The sequence below is a fragment of the Chlamydotis macqueenii genome, chromosome 1 (genome assembly GCF_036417535.1).
Source record: "Chlamydotis macqueenii isolate bChlMac1 chromosome 1, bChlMac1.mat, whole genome shotgun sequence".
Classification (NCBI taxonomy): Eukaryota; Metazoa; Chordata; class Aves; order Otidiformes; family Otididae; genus Chlamydotis; species Chlamydotis macqueenii.
In genome coordinates, this window is record NC_141556.1 from 151677183 (window position 1) to 151697249 (window position 20067).

Genomic DNA, 20067 nt, shown 5'->3' on the forward strand with positions numbered 1-20067 from the left:
AGTAGTGCCTAAAAGGTGCTTATGTATGGAAAACCAATGCAATTTAACATTTTGAAATGATACCAAGCATATTTCTTTCCAAGAGCATGTGAATGTAAGAGATGAGCATTTCAGGTGCCTGTGAGTGCCACAGCTGATGGTGCGTTCTGCAGCACTGTTACAAGTGTTAGAATTGGCACATCACACAGTCACTCAGCTGTCTTTTCAGCTGCCTATATATCTCATGCAAAAATCCTAACAATCACGTAAAATGGTAAAAAGCCATTTTATAATTTAAAATGGTTTAAAAAGATTTCTACTCATGAAGTATGTCTTCTAAGTTAAGTTTGGACCAGGGACACGGAATTCAGACTTCAGTCAGTCACCTGTGATCCTTGGATTCCTCAAAACTCAGGCAAGTGACGATAGTTCCCTTCCTTTTGTAAAAGCTTTGACTGTAGCACCCTCATGGCTGCTTGCTACAACATCAGCAATTACACTTCCCAAGATGTCCCACTAACAAATCTTGATACCACAAAACGTTTCCCCCGCTTCCCTATCGCTTTAGCATTGTGGCAGGAGGCTAAAAAAACCCTGCATTAAAAGATTATATTCCAAACAGATCTGAACAAAACAGGGAAAAAAAAAAAAACAAAAAACCAAAACAAAACAAAAGGTGTCAACCATTTGAAGAGGACCATCTCCAGAGCAGAAAAGTCCCATTCAAAAAAACTGTTGTTGTTATGTAAACAGGCCTTCAAGCACAACACTCCTGAAGTCCAGCCCCAACCAGGTAGAATAACATAACAGGCACTGAGAAATTACAGAAATATTGGATTTTATTTTTTTTTTTTTAAGACTCATTACTGTCTTCCATGCCTCCATTCCTTCTCCACAATCTTCTTATTTTCCAGCCTCTTCTGAATACAAGAGGGGGACAGATGTACCACAAACACAATTTGAAACGAGGCAATAGCACACAGAAGTTGGTCAGACCTTATCATGCTTCCGTCTCGGTTGTGCGCTGCCTCAAGCTGAATTTTGCATCCTTCTTCATCTATTGCTTTCAAGCGAGGCTTTTAAGCCTTCCAAGATGCAACATGTTCTCAAGCAAAAGTGCGTAAACTCATAGACACAATGAAGACCTGATCTTAATTATAACTTCTAGGAAAACATGGCAGTAAAAATAGTGCTATTAATACAGTATCAATAGCAGATGAGTTCCTGGGGAGGGGGAGGGAACCCAGGCGTTAAAACTTCAGCAACAGCAACATATGGTTTAACTAAGAAGAGCAGCAAGATGCTCTCCATCCAACAGTGTTATTAGTTTGCATAAGAGACTAAGACTCCTCACATTTGCTTACAGAAGCCAAAAATAGAGAAGGGAAAAGACTCCAACAACATCGCTAGAGCTTATTTTCCACAGCAGCATTTCTCTTTCTGCCTTTTCCCACCAGAAGACTATAAGGCTTAGCTTCACAGAACGAGGTACTATGGCTTTCTTTACCAACCACAAAAATACTTGCTTCTTCTCCTGAAATAAATATTTGAACAAGTATTAGAACTAGAGAAAAACAACTGCTCATCCCACCATATACCCAACGTACAAACTGCCCATTTTAAATATTCACCATATTACGTTGCTGTAGTTTTTTTCAAAGTAGATTCTCTTTAGAATAAAATGGCCAAAGATTCATTAATCCCTGATAGTAGCAACAGTATTAGTTATGACACAGAAAGAGCTTTCATACTGAACTCAGTTTTAAAGTTTAATAACTTTACCAGAAAATTATCTGCAACTCAGTTTCTCATGCCTAGGTCTGCGGAAGCTCCTTTCTCAATCTAAACACTGGTCTCTTCATCAAGTCGAAAGATAACAAATGTTTTATTTTTTTTAAAAAAAACCCTACATTCCATTTTTTTTCAAGCATAAAGAGTATTATCAGGTGCTTTTCAGTTTTGATTAACAGCTTGCAATTCAGCTGTCAAGCCAGGCATGGATGTAATCCTCAATGAAAAATCTGCTACATCTTGGTCCAGGAAACTTAGTCCAGAAATTTTTTCACTAAATATGTATTCCTTTCGCATGGACTTCAGTGACTGAAGGACAGCAGCCACAGCTAAAAGGTAAAATTAACATAGCCAAATGTGCAGGTGCAGGTTATTCACATATCTATGAAGCATTAATATCCACTCAGTTCCTGGTCTGCCTTGATTTCATTCTGATCTGTGCTGCTTACTGAAATTCCTTTGTAGATCAACCAGTCAACCATTGATTCACTGTTATATCAACAGAGAATACACATGTACCTTAGTCTGAACCTAACACAGCTCTCCCCTGAATTTATGGAGAGGAAGAGTAGCAATTTCCCATTTTAAATCCTCCAGACGACACAAGACAGAACTACCTTTCCTCTGACTTCATACTCCAGGCCTTCCTTCCCAGGACTTGTTTGTTTCTTTTTCTATTACACAAGCACCATACTAAAAAAACAAACAAACATTGAAATCTTAGCCTAGCTCAAAGCATTGAGATGGAACCAGATACACCTAGCTCACCTCCAGCAGTGGCTCATTTCACTGAAGATTTCATTAAGAATAGGCTAAAGACTGTGCAAGCTCTTTAAGTCATCTGTCTGACAGTCCCCGCAACTAAGTCTAAGTCTTCTCTGCAGAAATACAGACTCTATTTTCTTGTCCTTATTCTATTAGATATGGACAGTAAGAAAATTAAAGCAAGCAAAGGTCCACCTTCTTCCAGAACTTACTAAGATCTCCACTAGAAGGTCAGAACATGCGTGCCCTCCATTCTGTTTTCTCTTGTAGTCTAGATACATCCTTCTTATTTCCACAGAAATCAAATTTTGGAAATTTTTGACCAATCCTGATATCCTCCTCTGGAATTTCTGCAGGGTTTGTCTTGGTTTTTTTTTTGTTTTGGTTTGGGTTTTTTCCATCTTTCCTTGTTGCTCTCAAAAGAAACCTCATATTCTGGCTGAGACCTCACTAGTACATGATTAAAATTATTACTCATATACTACTTGTGTTAAGCCATAGCAGAATATGAATTTTTCTGTAGTACCACCAACATCATGAACTCATCCAGGCTGAAACTATGAGATTTTTTCTTTTATTGCAAAGGAACCGTATCCTGCACTGAAATTGTCTATTAAATGCAAAACTGCATTTTAGCTAATTTTACCTTTCTGGTTTTGAACCATTTTCCAGCTAGACAGGTTTGTATGAATATGTGCAGATATTTTCTAATTACCTGGTAGACTTTTTTAAAATTTACTTAAGAAAATGAAATTAAGATGTGTTGATAAAAACCAACTGCTATCAGATGCAATTGCTAATCAAATTATAGAATTATAGTTCATCTGCATTAGTACCAAGGCAAAGATCACATACTTCATATATGAATGCAACAGCTTCCTGCATGGGTAAATAAGATCAGATAGTACAGGAAAAAAAAAAGTATTCTTAACCCCTGTAACAACAAACTAGCATTCACTATGGTTTTCTGTTTATGGACCACAGCAACAAAAGCAATGTGGTAAGGTGCAGAGGTATATTGTACTTGCTTCTCAGCGGTTTCTCTAGAATACGATTTTACAACTGTAAGAAGGTAGGTCAGGTTTCTCTGGGACGACTATTTTTTGCTAATCAATTAATTTATGGAATTATTTTAATTTCTTATAACAAGCATCAGTCCTCCAGAGTAAAGGTCTTCACTCTTCACTGGCTGCTATTAAATGCTTAGTTTTGTGGTGACATCACTCTCCTCCAAGTGAATACTCAGCTATTCCTTTATTTGAGCTCCCTGGCCTACTCTCATTACTAGTGATGAGACACCATTGCTAAAATTCTTCGAGCCATCAGTCCTCTTCTTAACATAGTCTGGCAGCCAGCTGGACAGCTTTCAAAATATACTATATTTTTTCCTACCTGCTGTGCTTTCTGGCACCTCCTGCTTATCTTGAACAAGCTGCATGCTATCTGACACCACAACCTGATGGTTTGTATCTTCTTCTTTCTCTTCATTAGACTGGTTGGTTGTCGCAAAACAGTTGCAGCTTCCAGTTTCTTTGCATGGGATCAACCTCCAATACCAGTAGTCAGACATGAAAATGCTGTAAGTGGATTTCTGAAATTTGAAAACAAACAGAAAATCATTTTCTGCAAGAAGAAAGAAAAAAAAAATCTAGCTACTTGAAAGAAAAGGCTCAAATGATGTTAAGGTTGACAGTTTCATGCAGATTATCATATCTTCAATTTTATTTAAAGAAAAAATACACAGTTAATAATAGCCATTTATGGTATCATATGCAGTTCATAAAAGCCATCCATAGTATTGTACCCAAAATAAAAACTTCAAGAGTCCCCTGTAGTTTCTCAAATATTGTAAGGTCAGGGACCTAATCACAAAAAAAAATCCAAACAACATATAAATATCAAATTACATGTTATATTTGTAACAATTGTATTAAGGAAAAAAAAACCCAACATCAATATCACTGTGTATTTTCAGCAGAACAAGTGAACATTTCTCTTAAAAGTACCCTCTGAAACCCAGTTTAAGTAGGTGAAAGAACACCCCAGAACATGGACTGTCAAAAAGTGAAATAATGTAAGAATAAAATAAATTAAGAATAAGACGATATGATTCCCATGATATGGGGGGCTGAAATTGCAGTTGGACATTTTCATACACAGATTAACTGAAGGAAACCTTGACACTGGAAAGGTGGCAGGAAGAAGAGCTGCTTTGGTTTCCGACGCAGTGCCCAGCAGCTGCCCTCTTCCTGAGCAGAAGAAAGGGGCAGCAGTTCCCTTAGCCTAGATAGAGCTAATTACCAAGCTTAGTTGTGCATACAGGTCAGAGAGCAAGCATGTTCTTAAATACTTGCAGGTTTCTCAATTTACATATGCAAATGCCAGAGAACTACAGCGTTTTTATTCTTTTACATAAACGAAAATCACCTCCTCCTTGAAATTATAACTAAATCACCAGTAACTGTGAAAGATTTCTTCCACATGGGGAAACAGCTTGAGCTTTCTAAATACTTGCAGTTGCTAAATGGTGTTTGGGAATTTTGCAAAGTGCTAGCACATCATCCAGAGATGGGTTTGTTCCCACTCTCCTCCAGAGGGCCTGTAGGCAACAAAAAAATGACCCAAAACTCCAAGCACAAGGGATCTGAACAAGCTTTTCCAAGCCTGTCTGGAAAATGCCAAGGCCAAGAAGGAGACATGTACATCCTTCCAGGTAAAAGTAATGCTTTTTGAATATGGGAGAGGTGCATGATTTCCACAAGCATCACATTCAAGTGTTTCTAGCATCTGTTTCTAGCTGCTGATCAGCCTGAGTAAAAGCATCACTCCAGACCATGAATATCAAGAACGATACATGTAGGGATCCTCTATGTTACATTTAAAGGTGACAGTTTTCTAGGTGTGAAGAAAGTAAATGCAGTAAATGTCATTTAAAAAAAAAAGCTTTTTGATATAAAAGGGTTATCTATTTAAAAACAAACAGCAAAAAAAAAAAACCCCAGCTCACATTATTTAGTACCAAATCTCCCTATTTAATCACCTATGAAGGATTAAGTACTCACGCTGTCACTTGTTACGTTACCTCTTCAACAGAAGAGAGGATTTACAGATAAAACATTCTTCAAATATTACTTCAAGGTGCATCTTCTTACTGGTTTAAAGACAGTAATCTTAGTTTATTTTAGCCAATATACTGCCAGTTTTCTCAATTCTCCCTCTGCCTGTTGCCAAACATTTCAGGCTTGGCAACGCTTGTCAGAGGAAGGGTAATGGAGTTAAAAGCAAATCGCTCAACTCTTTCCACAGGTGCCAAACCAGACAAGTTCGGTACACACGTCCTCCTTGTCACATAGGTAGCAGCAAACAGTTACAGCAGCAGTAAAGCGCATGCTGCTTGTAAGTAATATATGTAGCACGTAGTATCTACTTTTAAGCTGCATCTGTCTCTGCAACTGACGTGCCACATGCACACACAGGCACCTAAACCAGGACATGCTCAGGGTTTTTAATCAAAGAAGCATTTCATAGCACTTCAATTTTTTTTTTTTTTTAGTTCTGTGGGAGCAAGGGGCGTTCCTTCAATTACACTTACATATAAGAAATTAAATAAATGGATTTTTCTTCTTAAAGCCGCTTAGCAAAGTTTAAAGTCTTCTTGTCCAGAACTTCTCCTTTTTACCCCAAGAACTGGGGCAGAGACAAAAATCCCAGAAACTTCAAGGAGTTTTTCCCCTGCTCCTGTGCAAGGTGAACCGAAAAGCAGCTGGATCTATGCTTCAGTAGTCAGCAAATTACTCTTGGAATAATTTTTTAATTTATTGCCTTTCCTTAAGGAACGGAAACTCCTGAAGATAACCAGAAATAATTATATCCAAACACGCGGTTAGAGACACACATTTATGACCTTAATCCTACTTTAATTAATTAGTTTTCCGGCCCACTCATAATCTTTATTTTGATTTTAAGAGGAGTAATGTGTTTTTAAGTCAACAGCTCAGGGACCCAGAGGGCAAAGAATTGGGGGAGGGAGGGGGGGAATATAGGAGGACTATGACAATCACTACATACGTTTTTCATACTTTCATGAAGAGAAAGACAGAGACATTCACAAAATCGACTTGACCAAGATTGCCTATAAATAGAAAAATATATTAAAAAAAAGAGAAGGGAAAAAAAAAAAGAACCCCAAACCCAACTTATTTTTTTTTTTGTCTTAAGACCTAAGATAAAATGTTCCAAATAGCCACAGCATCCCTGATGGATAAATGCCTACTTGGATCACTGCAATAATGCTGCAAACACAAGTAGTTTTTCTTATCATTTCGGAACATCCAAAGATAAACTAATGCCCTCAAGCAGCATAAAAACTAGGCTGATATACCAAGAAAAAAAAACTAAGAATGAAACCTCCATTTGACATTTACAGATCTAAACAACTGCTCCTGAATCTCAGTTTTGCACGCCTAAACCAACACTGCTTGCAGGTTTGGGTTTTTCTGTTTTGTTTTAAACCAGATTGCAGACATCAAAGCTGGTAGAATAGCGATGGAAAAGGAAGGGCAGAATTTGGATCCATTTGCCAGGGCCTGAAGGCACTGGCAGACTTCACTGGCCCTGACCAGTCTCAGCCAGGACCTCTACCCCTGGGCCCAAGAAGCAAGTTCAGCCCGAGGCCTTCAGTCCCTGCTTAAGCTATGGCCGTCGGCATGTCTGTCCACAGCCCTGTCCCCTGGGCAGGCCTATGTTGCAGCCCTGCTTTGAGTCATAGAATCACAGAATCTTTAAGGTTGGAAAAGACCATCAAGTCCAACCACCAACCTAACACCACTATGTCCACTAAGCCATGTTCTGAAGTGCCATGCCTACATTATTTTTTTTTAACACTTCCAGGGATGGTGACTCCACCACTTCCTTGGGCAGCCTGTTCCAAGGCTTGACAACCCTTTCCGTGAATAAATTTTTCCTAATATCCAATCTAAACCTCCCCTGACACAACTTGAGACCATTTCCTCTCATCCTATTACTAGTTACCTGGGAGAAGAGACTAACACCAGCCTCCCTACAACCTCCTCTTCTCCAGACTAAACAACCCCAGTTCCTTCAGTCACTCCTCATAAGACTTGTTCTCCAGACCCCTCACCAGCTTCGTTGCCCTTCTCTGGATGCGCTCTAGCACCTCAACATCTGTCTTGCAGTGAGGAGCCCAAAACTGCACACAGTATTCAAGGTGTGGCTTCACCAGTGCTGAGTACAGGGGCATGATCACTTCCCTACTCCTACTGGCCACACTGTTCCTGGTACAAGCCAGGATGCTGTTGGCCTTCTTGGCCACCTGGGCACATGCTGGCTCATGTTCAGCCGGCTGTCTACCAGCACTCCCAGGTCCCTTTCCACCAGGCAGCTTTCCAGCCACTCTTATGTTGCATGGGGTTGCATGGGGTTGCTGTGACGGAAGTGCAGGACCTGGCACTTGGCCTTGTTGAACCTCATACAGTTCACCTAGGCCCATCAGTCCAGCCTGTCCAGATCCCTCTGCAAAGCCTTCCTACCCTCGAGCAGATCAACACTCCTGCCCAGTTTGGTGTCATCTGCAAACTTACTGAGCAAGCACTCAATCCCCTCGACCAGATAATTGGTAAAAATATTAAACAAGACTGGCCCCAGCACTGAGACCTGGGGAACACCTCTTGTGACCAGCTGCCAACTGGATTTAACTCCGATCACCACAACTCTCTGGGCTTGGCCATCCAGTTGGTTTTTAACCCATCACAGGGTACACCTGTCCAAGCCATGAGCCACCATCTTCTCTAGGAGAACGCTGTGAGAAAGGTTCACAGAGTCCTGGCTCTGGATCCTTTCCCTCCTGACCGGACTCCCTGGAGGGACCAGGTTCATTGCTTGCCAGGTCAGGGAGAGCTGGCAGAGCCTTTTACCAGCTCCCAGTTCTGGTGTTCAGCCCCTGCAAGCAGTGCCCTGGTTGGCGAGTCAGTGCTGGGGCCACCCTTGGCTCCTGCCTCAGCCCCTCTTGCACAGCAGCCCTGCTCTTGCTGCTCCCTGACACCAATTATTAAGGTACAACTTACACAAAGTCAGATAAAAGCCTGCTTCTCAGCTCAGTGATGTTTATCAAAATGTAATTCTACTGGGGATACATCAAAGCACACAGGAACACGTGGGGCTTGGCAGAGTACGTCCAATGAATGTTCGTCCACTGCACGAACACAGGCACAGGTACATCACAACTTTGGCGTGCGCTCTAGGTCGGCAAGGAAGGAAAGTCTCCAAGAACACAATAGGTACAATGGGTCACTGTGACTCCACAGTCTCTGTGTACAAACTCCGTTCTCCCCCTGCGATGCCAGTCACTTCCAGAGGGAAAGTCGGCTGGGGTGACCGTCCCCCAGTTTACTACAAATAGTTGCCAGCTACTCTGATATCAATCAGACATGTGGTGTGCTTCATCTGCAAGGTCTGACAGCACACTGGAAGGATGAGATCTTAGCTTTGAAATCGTAATTACGTATGGGGCCAATAATGCATTAATATGTAACATTAGGAAGGAATATGCAATATTACTACGTAGCACTTCACTTAAGGTGCAAACACTTTCTGAACCATTGCTTATGAAATTCAGACAAAAGAGCTGTTTTTGAAAGCAAGAGTCCTTCTATTTCAATCACTTTGCACACACAGTTCACTGAATTTACTTCAGTTTCCCCATCCAAAATCCCCCGTAACTCAAGAATAGCATTGCAAAGAGAGTAGTTAATAATTATCTTCAAATGCAACCAGATTACATAAGGCATCCAGTTATCTCAGAAACTGAGATCCATATTTTGCAGCCACTTCACCATGGCAGTTAAACCTGTGGTCCCCATCGTTCTGAGTCGATATGCTGTTACTGGATCTCTTGTTGCTGCCACGCCGTGCAATTTCTTCAGCTATTTCCCTGGTTATTTAGGCATGGCATTATTTCTAGTCAGGTGTAACACAAACATCTAAATGTATCTCACTTCTAACACCATTTGTCCGATGCTTTCAGATTATCCTGTGAATTACCTCACTCGGCATTTAGTCACTGCAGGGTTTTACCATGCTTTCATCATTGCTCCATTTAAGTCACTGGGAAAAAAATGGTATTTACACAGGGAAAACTGGTCCCAATTTAGCACCTACTAAGATTTCACACCTTCCTTTTCTGTAAACATGATGACACTTTATTCCAATGCTCTTACAGAAAAAAACGTTTAATATGTTATCAGGCCTGAACAAGCAGGCTTAAAGGTAGTAATTCACCGAGCTCAGTACGCCTGTATCAATAGAGATAGTGGAGTCCAGCTGACGAAGTAAGAGGTCATCCATGCACTTCGCTGGTCTCTGCAGGAGAATTACACTGACCTGGACACCAATGTCTGTATAATACTAAACAACATTTATTTTAGAATGGATTAAAACACACTGAACAGTATTTAAACCCATCAATATTGTTCCCATGAGAATTTTATTTTAAGTGCATGTATCTGGGCTGCAGCGTTCTTTCTAATTTTTATGCTTTGCAATACTGGCCAGTCAGTTTTCCCATTGTACAATGCACCAGGAAACTGTAAAATATGTAAGACACGCATACATCATAGCCCAGGTTCCTCCCACCTAAATTCAAACATTAAACTGAGAAGTTTCCGTTAGGAACCTCCTTGACCCATGTGCCTTCAGTATTGCCTGCAGTCAAAGAGATGCACATCTCCTGAGGCTCACCGGCCCCTCGCATTCACTCGAGAGAGCCCAAGGCAACTGTGGGTGAACCTGATTTTGTATGATGAAAAGTCCCACTTTTGTATACATCCCCAATAGAGTACCACAAAGAATGAGTCATGTAATAAAAACAACAAAGCATTTTAGGATTTTAGTAAAGCCTATTAAACTACTCAAGTTCCGCCTATGGAGATATTCTTCTCCTCCCCCAGTGCTTTCAAATTTCGCTCAGAAAGATGGGGGGGGGGGGGGAAGGCTGGGGGGGAAATGATACCCAGCAGCAATAAAGCCCCAGACATTCTATTCTCATCTCTCTCTAGGGCATGTAGAATACCCTTACATGTTTTAAGCCAATTTAAAGACTGAATTTTTTTTCTCATTTGGAGCTTTACTGTGATCAACATTTAACCTGAGTACCAAGCAGTCCTTCAAGTTAAATGTTCTCATTTTTTATTTAAAAGCCTTTCACAAAGCATTAGAAATCATCAACAGACCTATGTTTGAAATACTAATTTCAAAGAAATTGCAAGACTATTTAGGAAGAGCTAAACCGAGGCCTCTTCAAAGGAAGGAAAAAAAAAACCCAATCAAATGTGTTTCTTAAGATAAATGCTTTCATATTTATTCAACTTTCCATTTTATAGGTAGCCACTTCTCTTTTGAGGAACACTTACAAGTTTAAATGAAGGCCCTCAGCTGCCTTCCTTCCTCCTTTTGCCACACAAGAAAAAGATTACCTTTTGTTAGTTGACCCAGAATCATGCATCATATTTTAAGACATCTAACAAAAAGAATAAAAAGGTAAACATTCACACATCACAGCGGGTAGCTGAGTTCTCCCAAGGCTCGAGCAACCCTCCCTACCGCCTGCCTACATCACTCTGCACGTAGGCCCAGGAACAGCTTCAAGTACAAAGTCAAATTCTCTCTCTCTTTTCAGAGCTACGGGCCAGTGCGCACCAAGCCGTCCACAAACTGTCAGAGCAGAGCATGAAGGCAAGGGAAGAGCTTCTTGCAGGTATGAAATGAGGTACAAGCAAAGTCAGAAGTTCCTTCTCCTCCCCCACCAGCTGCAAGCATCGTAACTTGAGCTGCATCTCAAGTCCTTCAGAAATCTGGACCTTATACACACAATATTTCTACTTCAGATCTACCAGCAGAAAAAAACAGAGGCCCTCAACTTGAATCTGGTATTGGATTTGTAGTGCGGCTTGCTGTCCATTTTGTATAAACCTCATGTCTAATGGCAGGTGAAAGACCTTCCCTATTTTCAGTAAATATAGAATCAAAGAATGGTTAGGGTTAGAAAGGATCTTTAAGGGCCATCTAGTCCAACCCCCCTGCAAGGAGCAGGGACATCCCTGACTAGACCAGGTTGCTCAGAGCCCCGTCCAACCTGCCCTTGAATGTTTCCAGGGATGGGGCATCCACCACCTCTCTGGGCAACCTGTTCCAGCATTCCACCACCCTCAATGTAGAAATTATTTTTCCTAATATCTAATCTGAATCTACCTCCCTCTATTTTAAAACCATTACCCCTCGTTCTATTGCAACAGGCCCTACTGAAGAGTTTCTCCCCATCTTTCCTGTAGGCCCCCTCTAGGTCTCCCTGGAGCCTTCTTTTCACCAGGCTGAACAACCCCAGCTCTCTCAGCCTGTCCTCATAGGAGAGGTGCTCCAGCCCTCCAATCATCTTTGCGGCCCTCCAGCTATACAACCAAAGAAAAATAGAGACTGAGAAGCATTAAAGTAAATGTGAGAAAAGCATCATATTATAGAATTCTAGTTGCCTAGAGATCATTATTAGCAAAAGCATAATTTCCTTAGTCTTTAAAACTCCCACTAAACCACCTACATTCCTGAAAACTGAGCTTTTGGAATTGGGTATCTAAGTTTGCTCTCCTCCTGCCCCCTCGTACTGCCCCCACACGCCAAAGTTTCCTTTCCCACTCATTTCTCCTTCCATCCATGAGAAATTAAATAACCACACTGCCTGAATATGATGTCCTCTAAAATGGCATGGAGAGCAGCTTACATCTCTTTAAAGCTGTTCACAGTCTGTATCTGTTTCCACTCGGATCACGTTTCAGAGATTTTTCTCAAGACCCCAGAGAATGACAAGCTAGGTTTGATTTTTAAATTAAGCCTGAAACACAATAGAAGCTGATAGTGCTACGCAGCATTCTGTGGAGAATGAGGTGGTTATCTGCGTGAGCCCTTATTTTAAAGGGCTGACAAATCTCCTCTTATTCAAGTTGTTCTTGTGATAAACCCAAACTTCCATCTCACCAAGGTGTTATCCTTGCACGTGCAAGACCATGACAAACACAAGGCGCTGCCACCAGCACGAAGACACTATGCAAATACCATTTGTTTAACTTAGAGGTGCCCACAGCCAAGCATGGAAATCCTAAATCCTAGACTAATTCAGTTGAAACAAAATATATGCTACTTTCTCAAAGTCAGTGACTACATGCCACATTCTGTTTAATTTATTTATAATGGAAAAAAGCATTAAAATACAAGCAGTTTCACTTGGAACGTCAAAGATCTTTCTCTGGAGAAAGCTCCTAGGACAGCGTCTTTGTTCAGTGACCATATAAGAGGAGTACATGCTTTCCTCAGCTTACAGGACACAGGTCTCCGAGAGATCACTTGGGTCACTTCATCCCACCGACTCGCTGACAAACATATAATAGGTGTCCAGTTTCAAAGGGCTCACGGAACATCTACTCTACAAGCCCCTTCTCTTCCTCCTCCCTCCCAAACCCGGCTCGTCACAGATCAAAAGCATTTTGCAATAACCCATAAAAAACCCTCAAGACTCGTAGCTTCAGCATTCAGTCTTTTACCATAACACACAGGAGGAGAAAAGCAGGGCTGAGGTTTCCTAAGGCTCAAGAAACCTTCCTTTACCGCCTGTCTACAGAGATGGAGAGCACTGCCAGTGTCCTGTGTCTACATAATTCCTTGAACAGAAGTGCAAGGTAAAGGACATCCTTCAGGAAAGAAGAGGTAAGAAGAGGTAAGATCTCTTCTGATCTATTTGTGATTTAATCTTCTGTTAAGTAACCATGCTGAATACTTCCTAATGAACAGATTTACCCCGCGGGGGTAATTTTGTTAGAACTAGCAACTGACAATAACTTCCATCTTGCAAGAAGCACTGTATTGAAAGTTTCAAGCAGATGTACATTTTAAGATTATTAAACCTGGTATCTATTTTGAAGCTCTGGCAAAGCCTCAACAGTGCACACATGTGGCCACCTTCAAGACTGATTTTGCGGGCATCTTTGTCATTAAAAAAAAAAAAAAGCCCTTCCATGCAACTCCTGTAATTACTTTCGTATAGTCCAGTCCTGAATCAGTGAAGCACATCACTTCCAGAAGCCATCTGAAACATAAGAATTTCAAAATTCAACAGAAAAGAATTGCGTGGATGTGGCCCAGACCTCCCTACAGAAGGGATAAGAGGGTTGTGTGGTAGCAGCTAGGCCCAAATCACAAGAAATTATATCCAGCATGAACAAATATGAACAAACGTCATCAATTCTCTACCCTATGACTGTACCTTTATTAGGCATGTGCAAGGCACCTCCTTGAATTGAGGTCCAAATTAGATTTTTGCATGACAAGATCTGTACCTTCGTTTAGAACAGTGTTCTTTATTTTGAATATATTCTATATTCTTTATAATATGCTAACCAAACTTGCACTGGGTAAGTACATTTAATGAACAGAGACTCTCCTACTAAGCATTGTTTTGACTGTTCCACTCCCCAAGCCAGAAAGGCTGTGTGTGTACTAATAAACTCCAAAAAGCATTTGAGGATTGCCATAAAAAGACAAGCTACAGGAGATCTTTTAGGAAATAAATTTGGTTTCTTTTTATTTGCTTTCTGAGCCTTTATTATTCACATTCTCAGTTATTCTGAAATCACTCAGTCAGGCTGGCTTTAAAAATGAAATAAAGGGTTTGCAAGGGCAAACCTACTGCCAAGTCTATCAAGATAAAAGTTTTATGTTCTTTTTCAAGGTTTTCAGCTAAAAATATCTTTAAACAAATCTTTCTGGCTTTTGCAAACACTTAAGTCTCCTTCCTTTTGTAGACGCAAAAAGAAGCAGAAGGAAAAAAAAAAAAAACAACAACAAAACAACTCTACAGACAGCACAGCTGGCTAATTTATTTTGATAGCCCAGCCTCTGTGAAACACAAAAAGTAAATAAACACCACAAGCGGCAGAAACATCCTACTTTACAGTCCGTGTGACTAACCATTGCAGGTAACACCAGCCAGCAAAACCCCGCATCTAAACCATCTCCTCCACACCAGGGGCCCGCTTTGTTTCTCTCATTCCGCGATGCTTAATTGATCTACCACAAAACCCTGCAGCACAAGCCCCGCTCGGGCCAGCACACGGCAGGGCAGCCCCAGCCACCTCCCCCCACCTCAGAGAGGGGCGAGGGCATCCCGCGGCGCCCACCGCGTTTGTTCACCCATTCCTTCATTTTCGGGCAGGTCACCGTGCTCGCCTTTGTTTCGCCTCCTCCCTTAGCCCGCACCTATCGCTACCGAAACTGGAAGGGGGGGAACAAAAAAGAAGAGAGAAAGAAAGAAACACCCTCCCTGACAAAACCCCCACCGAGGAGTCCCAGGGAAGTCCCAGCGCCGGTGCCCGGCGAGAGGAGCGCGGCCGCCAGCGGCACAGGGCGCGCCCCTCACCCGGCTGGCGCGGCTCGGCCCGGCCCGACCGGTTGCCCCCTCGCTTTGCCCGGGGGCTCCACCACCCTCTGCCCGCGGGGAAGCGTTCCCCCCCCCGCCCCCCAGCAAGATGGTGGCGCTCCCCGGGGGCGAGCGGAGGACCGGGCGGGCTGCGGTGCTGCCCGCGGGCCATGAGGCGCCCGCCTCCCAACTCACCTCGGCGCCCTGCCCGGAGGACCAGGTGACCGGTACCGCCGGCGCTCAGCCGCTCGCCCGGGCGAGTGGGACAGCGACTCCCCGCCTCGGGGCCGGCGGGAGGGCTGGTGCCGCGGGGCCCCGCCCGCAGCCGAGGGGCGGAAAGGCGGGGGTTGTGTGGAGAGGGGGCTGCCTTTTGTCAGGGACCCGCTCTCTCTCCCCGGCACCCGCACCCTGTGCATGCTCCCAGGGGAGGCGGCCGGAGGCCCTTTGTGTGGCGGGGCGGGGAAGGGGAAGGGGAGCGGAGCCGAGCTTCCCTGGAGCACCTGTAACGCCTCGCCCGCCCCGCTGCCGCCAGCCAAAACCCAGGGCGGGAGCGCGGCGACCTGCGAGGGCTCCCGCCTCCCCCAGCCCCTGGCTGGGTCCCGCCATTGGGACCCCGCTGAGACGGGACCGCCGGCAACGCCTCCCTTCGCGCCACACCCCGCCGGTCCGTTAACGGCTGGGATTTTTTGGGGGGGAGGAGGGAGGGAGAGTTAACCTGAGGGCCGAATTAACGGTTGTCCTTCACGGCCACCCACAGATAGGCGATGTTGCCATATGCTGGGGCCGGGGGCCCGGGATTGGGGCGGCTGGGCGGGCTTTCTCAGCCCCCCCACCCCGTGAGGATTGGGGCAGCGGCCGCTTCAACCGGTGAGGTACCGCCGCCTGGCAGCGACGAGCCCGGCTCACAAAGGGCGGGTGGGAAGAAACGTCGGAGTTAGGGTCTCCACGTGCCCTTTTCTAGGAAAAACAGTTATTCCCAGGAAAGCAGCTACAACCTGCAGGAGCGTCGCCTCGGCTTTTGGGAAGCTACGGCAGGTGACAGTAATGGCGCAGGGGTAGGACCTGGCTGAGCCATGCGAAAGTTTTGTGGCCTCGCTTCTGCCCTTTCCTGGTGTTGCGGTGTTTGGCTTCCAGCGTTTTATTTTACTTCTATTTGAATGTGTGTATAACGATAACAACGCTTTTTGTGTTTACATCTTTATCAGACAATTGAACAGCTGAAAGTGTATTAGACAGTTTACCCATTATAAAAAAAAAAAACCACACACACACACACACACACAAAGCACAGCAAACCAACTAACAATGGGTATTTGCTTTCTTATTTGGATATCATCCCTGAATGGTAAAAACTTTGTCTATAAGCAAAACAGTGCACTGCGTGTGCTTTTGTTTGCTGGACACGTGCGCTTCAGGGGAAGCACTCAAGATGCATGCGTAACTCTGACCACACAGACTTTTCCAGTCCCTTCTCACGTCATCAGGGTCTTTCAAACTAGCCCATACATCCCTGCTGCACTGGTGGTGGTTTATGTTCATGCAAACCAAACTGCAGGTTTCAGGAAGTACATTTTTCAGGAAGAGTATTCCAGGACCAAGGACAAAGTGAGGTTATCACAGACATAGAGGTGCCTGTGTATTTTAAGCAACTTTTAGCAATATTAGTCTTTCCATGTATTTCTTGCACTCTCTGTTGTATGAGAGGCCAAGATTTTTCGAAATGCATCAGATGACAGAGATATGCTGGGTACGCATATCTTAATAACCTGAAATGCTCTATCTTAAAGCCCGGTGACCCAAGGTAGTGTCAGGAAATGGCTTACAGAAACAAGGTTTCAGTGCCGAGCGGCTTCTTACAGGAGCTTAACCCAAAATGCAGGTCAAACAGAACCTGAGATGCGAGTAACTAATCAAGTCGCGTCGTCAGCAACCATGCTCTGCTGTCCATGAGATACCCTGTGCAGCAGTATGCCATGGATAGGAGTGACCCTGCGATGCTTCAGTGCAAAACAGGGGACTCTGCAGAGAGAAAGCGCAGATTCAGATAAATCCCTTTTATTTTTTTCAGTACCTCACAAGAACATTTTCAGTGTTGGTTAAAAAGATCCAGTTGGTTGTCCAGGGAAAAGAGCCAATTAATGATGACATGAAAGAGCAGAGAGGACGCTTTAATTTGGAAATACTGTCAAAAATAGCTTTGAAAGCAGAGTCTTTGGAGCACAGGGGAGACATCGATAAAACATACAATTTAGATTTCAGTTCTGCTTTGTGTTGCAGGCACTTTTTTATCTCTATCCCTACAGGTACCCCTGTAGCAGTAAACTAGACAGGGCTAGGGTTCAGGCTCAAACCGCAGCACATGGTTGTCCTCTGTGCTCTTTCCTGCTGGTGGTGTCCCCAGCGTGCTTCTGTCCTAGCAAATTCACAGTTTCTGAAGCAATTCCCAGCACAGCTCATGGGTCGGTGTGGGCCAGGGGCCATTCCCAGCAGACCGTCTGCATGCAGCTGACCTATTTTGGGAGATAAGAGAGTTTAGTTGTGCGTATATGAGCCATGTTGCACCAGCTGGTTCCTGTGCCAAAGGACAGTTCCTGACCTGCTTTATTTGCTAGCAGAAGCATGAAGTTTTGACTTTTGTGATCTCCACTGTCTTCTGTGCCAAACCAGAACCTTAGGCACCAGCTGATTTCTGGCAATGAGAAGCCAGACAAGGAGGAGTGAGCACTTTTTGATTTAGCAGGATTTCAGCAGAAATCTTTGCTCAAAAGAAGATACAGTTGTGTTGGCTAGTAGTATCAGAATTTATGGAAGAAAATTATTTCATTATGAATAGTCTCTGTTTCATTTCCTAAAAAATGTTATTTCTTCTGCATTAAATAAAACCTGTCCATCAATATAACACTGGCTTTGATAAGAATGCTGTATTCCATGGAAAATAATCTTTTGTTCCAGATATGCCAAGAAGCTGGTGTGAATTTCAGCAGGCAAGCAGTTAAGTTTCAAGCAAATGTCACGAACAGATGGCATTTAGGAGTTCTGTAGAAATTAATAAAGAAAATAACTGAATCACTAGAGCAAATGTGTGCTTTTACATTACAACAGTTGAAAGTAAAGTGGGTTGAAACAAGGTTGAGATATGTTGAGATATCCATCCTAAATAGGAAGAGTAGGGTGGGATTCCTAAGAATTGTAAACCAATTAAGTATTGTGGCTCTGGCAAAAATTGTACCACTGAGCACCTCCTTCAAATGCATGTATGTTGTATTTCTGGTGCTCCGTCAGTGTGAAAGTGCTGTAAATAAATATGGGGGAGGGGAGGTTGCTCTTTTTTTTTTTTTTTTTTTTTTTAACTTTTCAGCTCGGAAAGAAGCGGGGATGAGAAAGCCCAGAAGCATCTAACAAATGCTGAGGTGCTGGACATGGTCATGTGTTGCACAGGCGTTGCAGACTATGAATGGACAAACTCAAACTGTGCAAGGTGTTTTGAGACTTGCTGTGCTTTGGGAGTAAGGATGGGAAGACAGGTGACAGTCTTTTCAGTGAAGGGCCTTCAGTTCAGGAGTTAACTTTTCTCAGTCCAATGCCCAGCGCCTGTTGCCAAATATCCAAAAGAACACTGTAAAATACAGGTTTACTTTAAATTGTAAGGACTAAGAAGAAGCGTACAAACGTATCTAAATGGAGAATCGTTATTGTGTGCCCTGTGCGGTCTGCTGTGATTCTATGTGCACATATTTCAAGCGAGAGCAGAACTAACTGTGGTACTATAGGCAGAAATTCTCCTAGCGTGAGCTGTACTCGTGTCTGCTAGTTATGAAGTCTGGAGGGGCTACAGAATGATAACAAGTTGGCTCTCAGGGAGAGATTACGTGAATTTTGTCTATCAAATATGTGAGATCTTTCTTTATTGAGCAACTGGTCTGAGCCACATCTTGTAAAGATTCAGAAACTGTCAGTAAAGTCATAGTAATCTACTGAGAAAAAAATATGCAGAAAATTAAGCCTCAAAGCTGTTACTTGGAGAAGTTCTCCAGAGTATGTTAGGAAAATTTTCGAAACATGATGAGAATAAAATAGTAATGATTGTCCACAGGGAAGACGAAATTCAAAACTTCTTTCTTTTTTCTTAAAATAGACTGATAATTATTGTCTTTTTTTATAATTGTGGCAATAATTAGAGAATGATGTAAACCAATTTTGATTAAAATAAAGGCAGTCTGAAAAAAAAATTAGAGCAGCTGAGATATGTAATGAAGCACTGGGCTGAATGATTTATTAGTGGCAGATACAATGGAAATGTGATAAACTGGGAAGAGGAAGAGCCCGGACTTTAGAGAATCCCATTGGCAGGCTGCACAATTCCATATTTTTGCAAGATGTGAGCAAAATATGTTGCCAGATAGCCTAGCCTGTCTTTTTATTACACCGTGAACATTAACAAACATGACTCATAGGCTCAGGGGACACTGTACAATCATACTCTGCTTTCTGATGGTGTAAAGTACCTCCAGAAATCCCTCCTCCTCTCATACGAAATATTTACCTTAATACAAATCCTAAGAACTCACTAAAAATAACAGCAGTCTCTCCATAAATAATGGAAAGACTTTTGATTTCAGGGTTATTCTGTGGCTGAAAATTCAAGCTGAATGTGCTAGAAATCCCAGTGTAGCCCATAGTAGTCCTTTTAGCCTACAGTAAGTTGGATTTTATCAAAAGTGCGCTGCTGAAGATTCAGCTTGTTACGGCTGGGTGATCCTTTTGTACCCATCAGAGATCTTGATGAAACACAGGACGATTGCCATAACGAACGGGATTGCGTTGAAAGGAATTGGCTTGGGGAGGAATCAAATGGAGAAGACACTCAAATATGTGCATTGACTAGGCAAGAAAGCTAATTAGCTACAAGGAGAAAAAAAATGTGCACAGCAACTGCTCTTTGATGCCCTTCCTGAATTCATTTTGATCAAAAGGCGGTGTATGGGCTTGGGCTTTAAAAACCAGATGGTGGAATGGGAAACTTCTTAAGCATCATCACAATGTCTGTGAGGACACAT

The 20067-nt window shown here is 42.9% G+C and overlaps 1 protein-coding gene across 3 annotated transcripts in view; it reads right to left on the reverse strand.

Annotated features, from left to right (window-relative positions):
• The window catches only part of MCF2L (MCF.2 cell line derived transforming sequence like), a 155357-nt gene extending 151231 nt beyond the window's left edge, over window positions 1-4126 (reverse strand). For 2 of the 3 annotated variants that reach the window (XM_086770321.1, XM_086770296.1), the window contains exon 1: window positions 3928-4120. In XM_086770321.1, coding sequence (XP_086626447.1) covers window positions 3928-4105 — 178 coding nt within the window. In that variant the 5' untranslated portion in view covers window positions 4106-4120. Of the gene's footprint in view, window positions 1-3927 lie in introns of all 3 variants that reach the window. The other variant, XM_086770287.1, reaches the window with a different exon arrangement.
• Between the last annotated feature and the right edge of the window lie 15941 nt (window positions 4127-20067).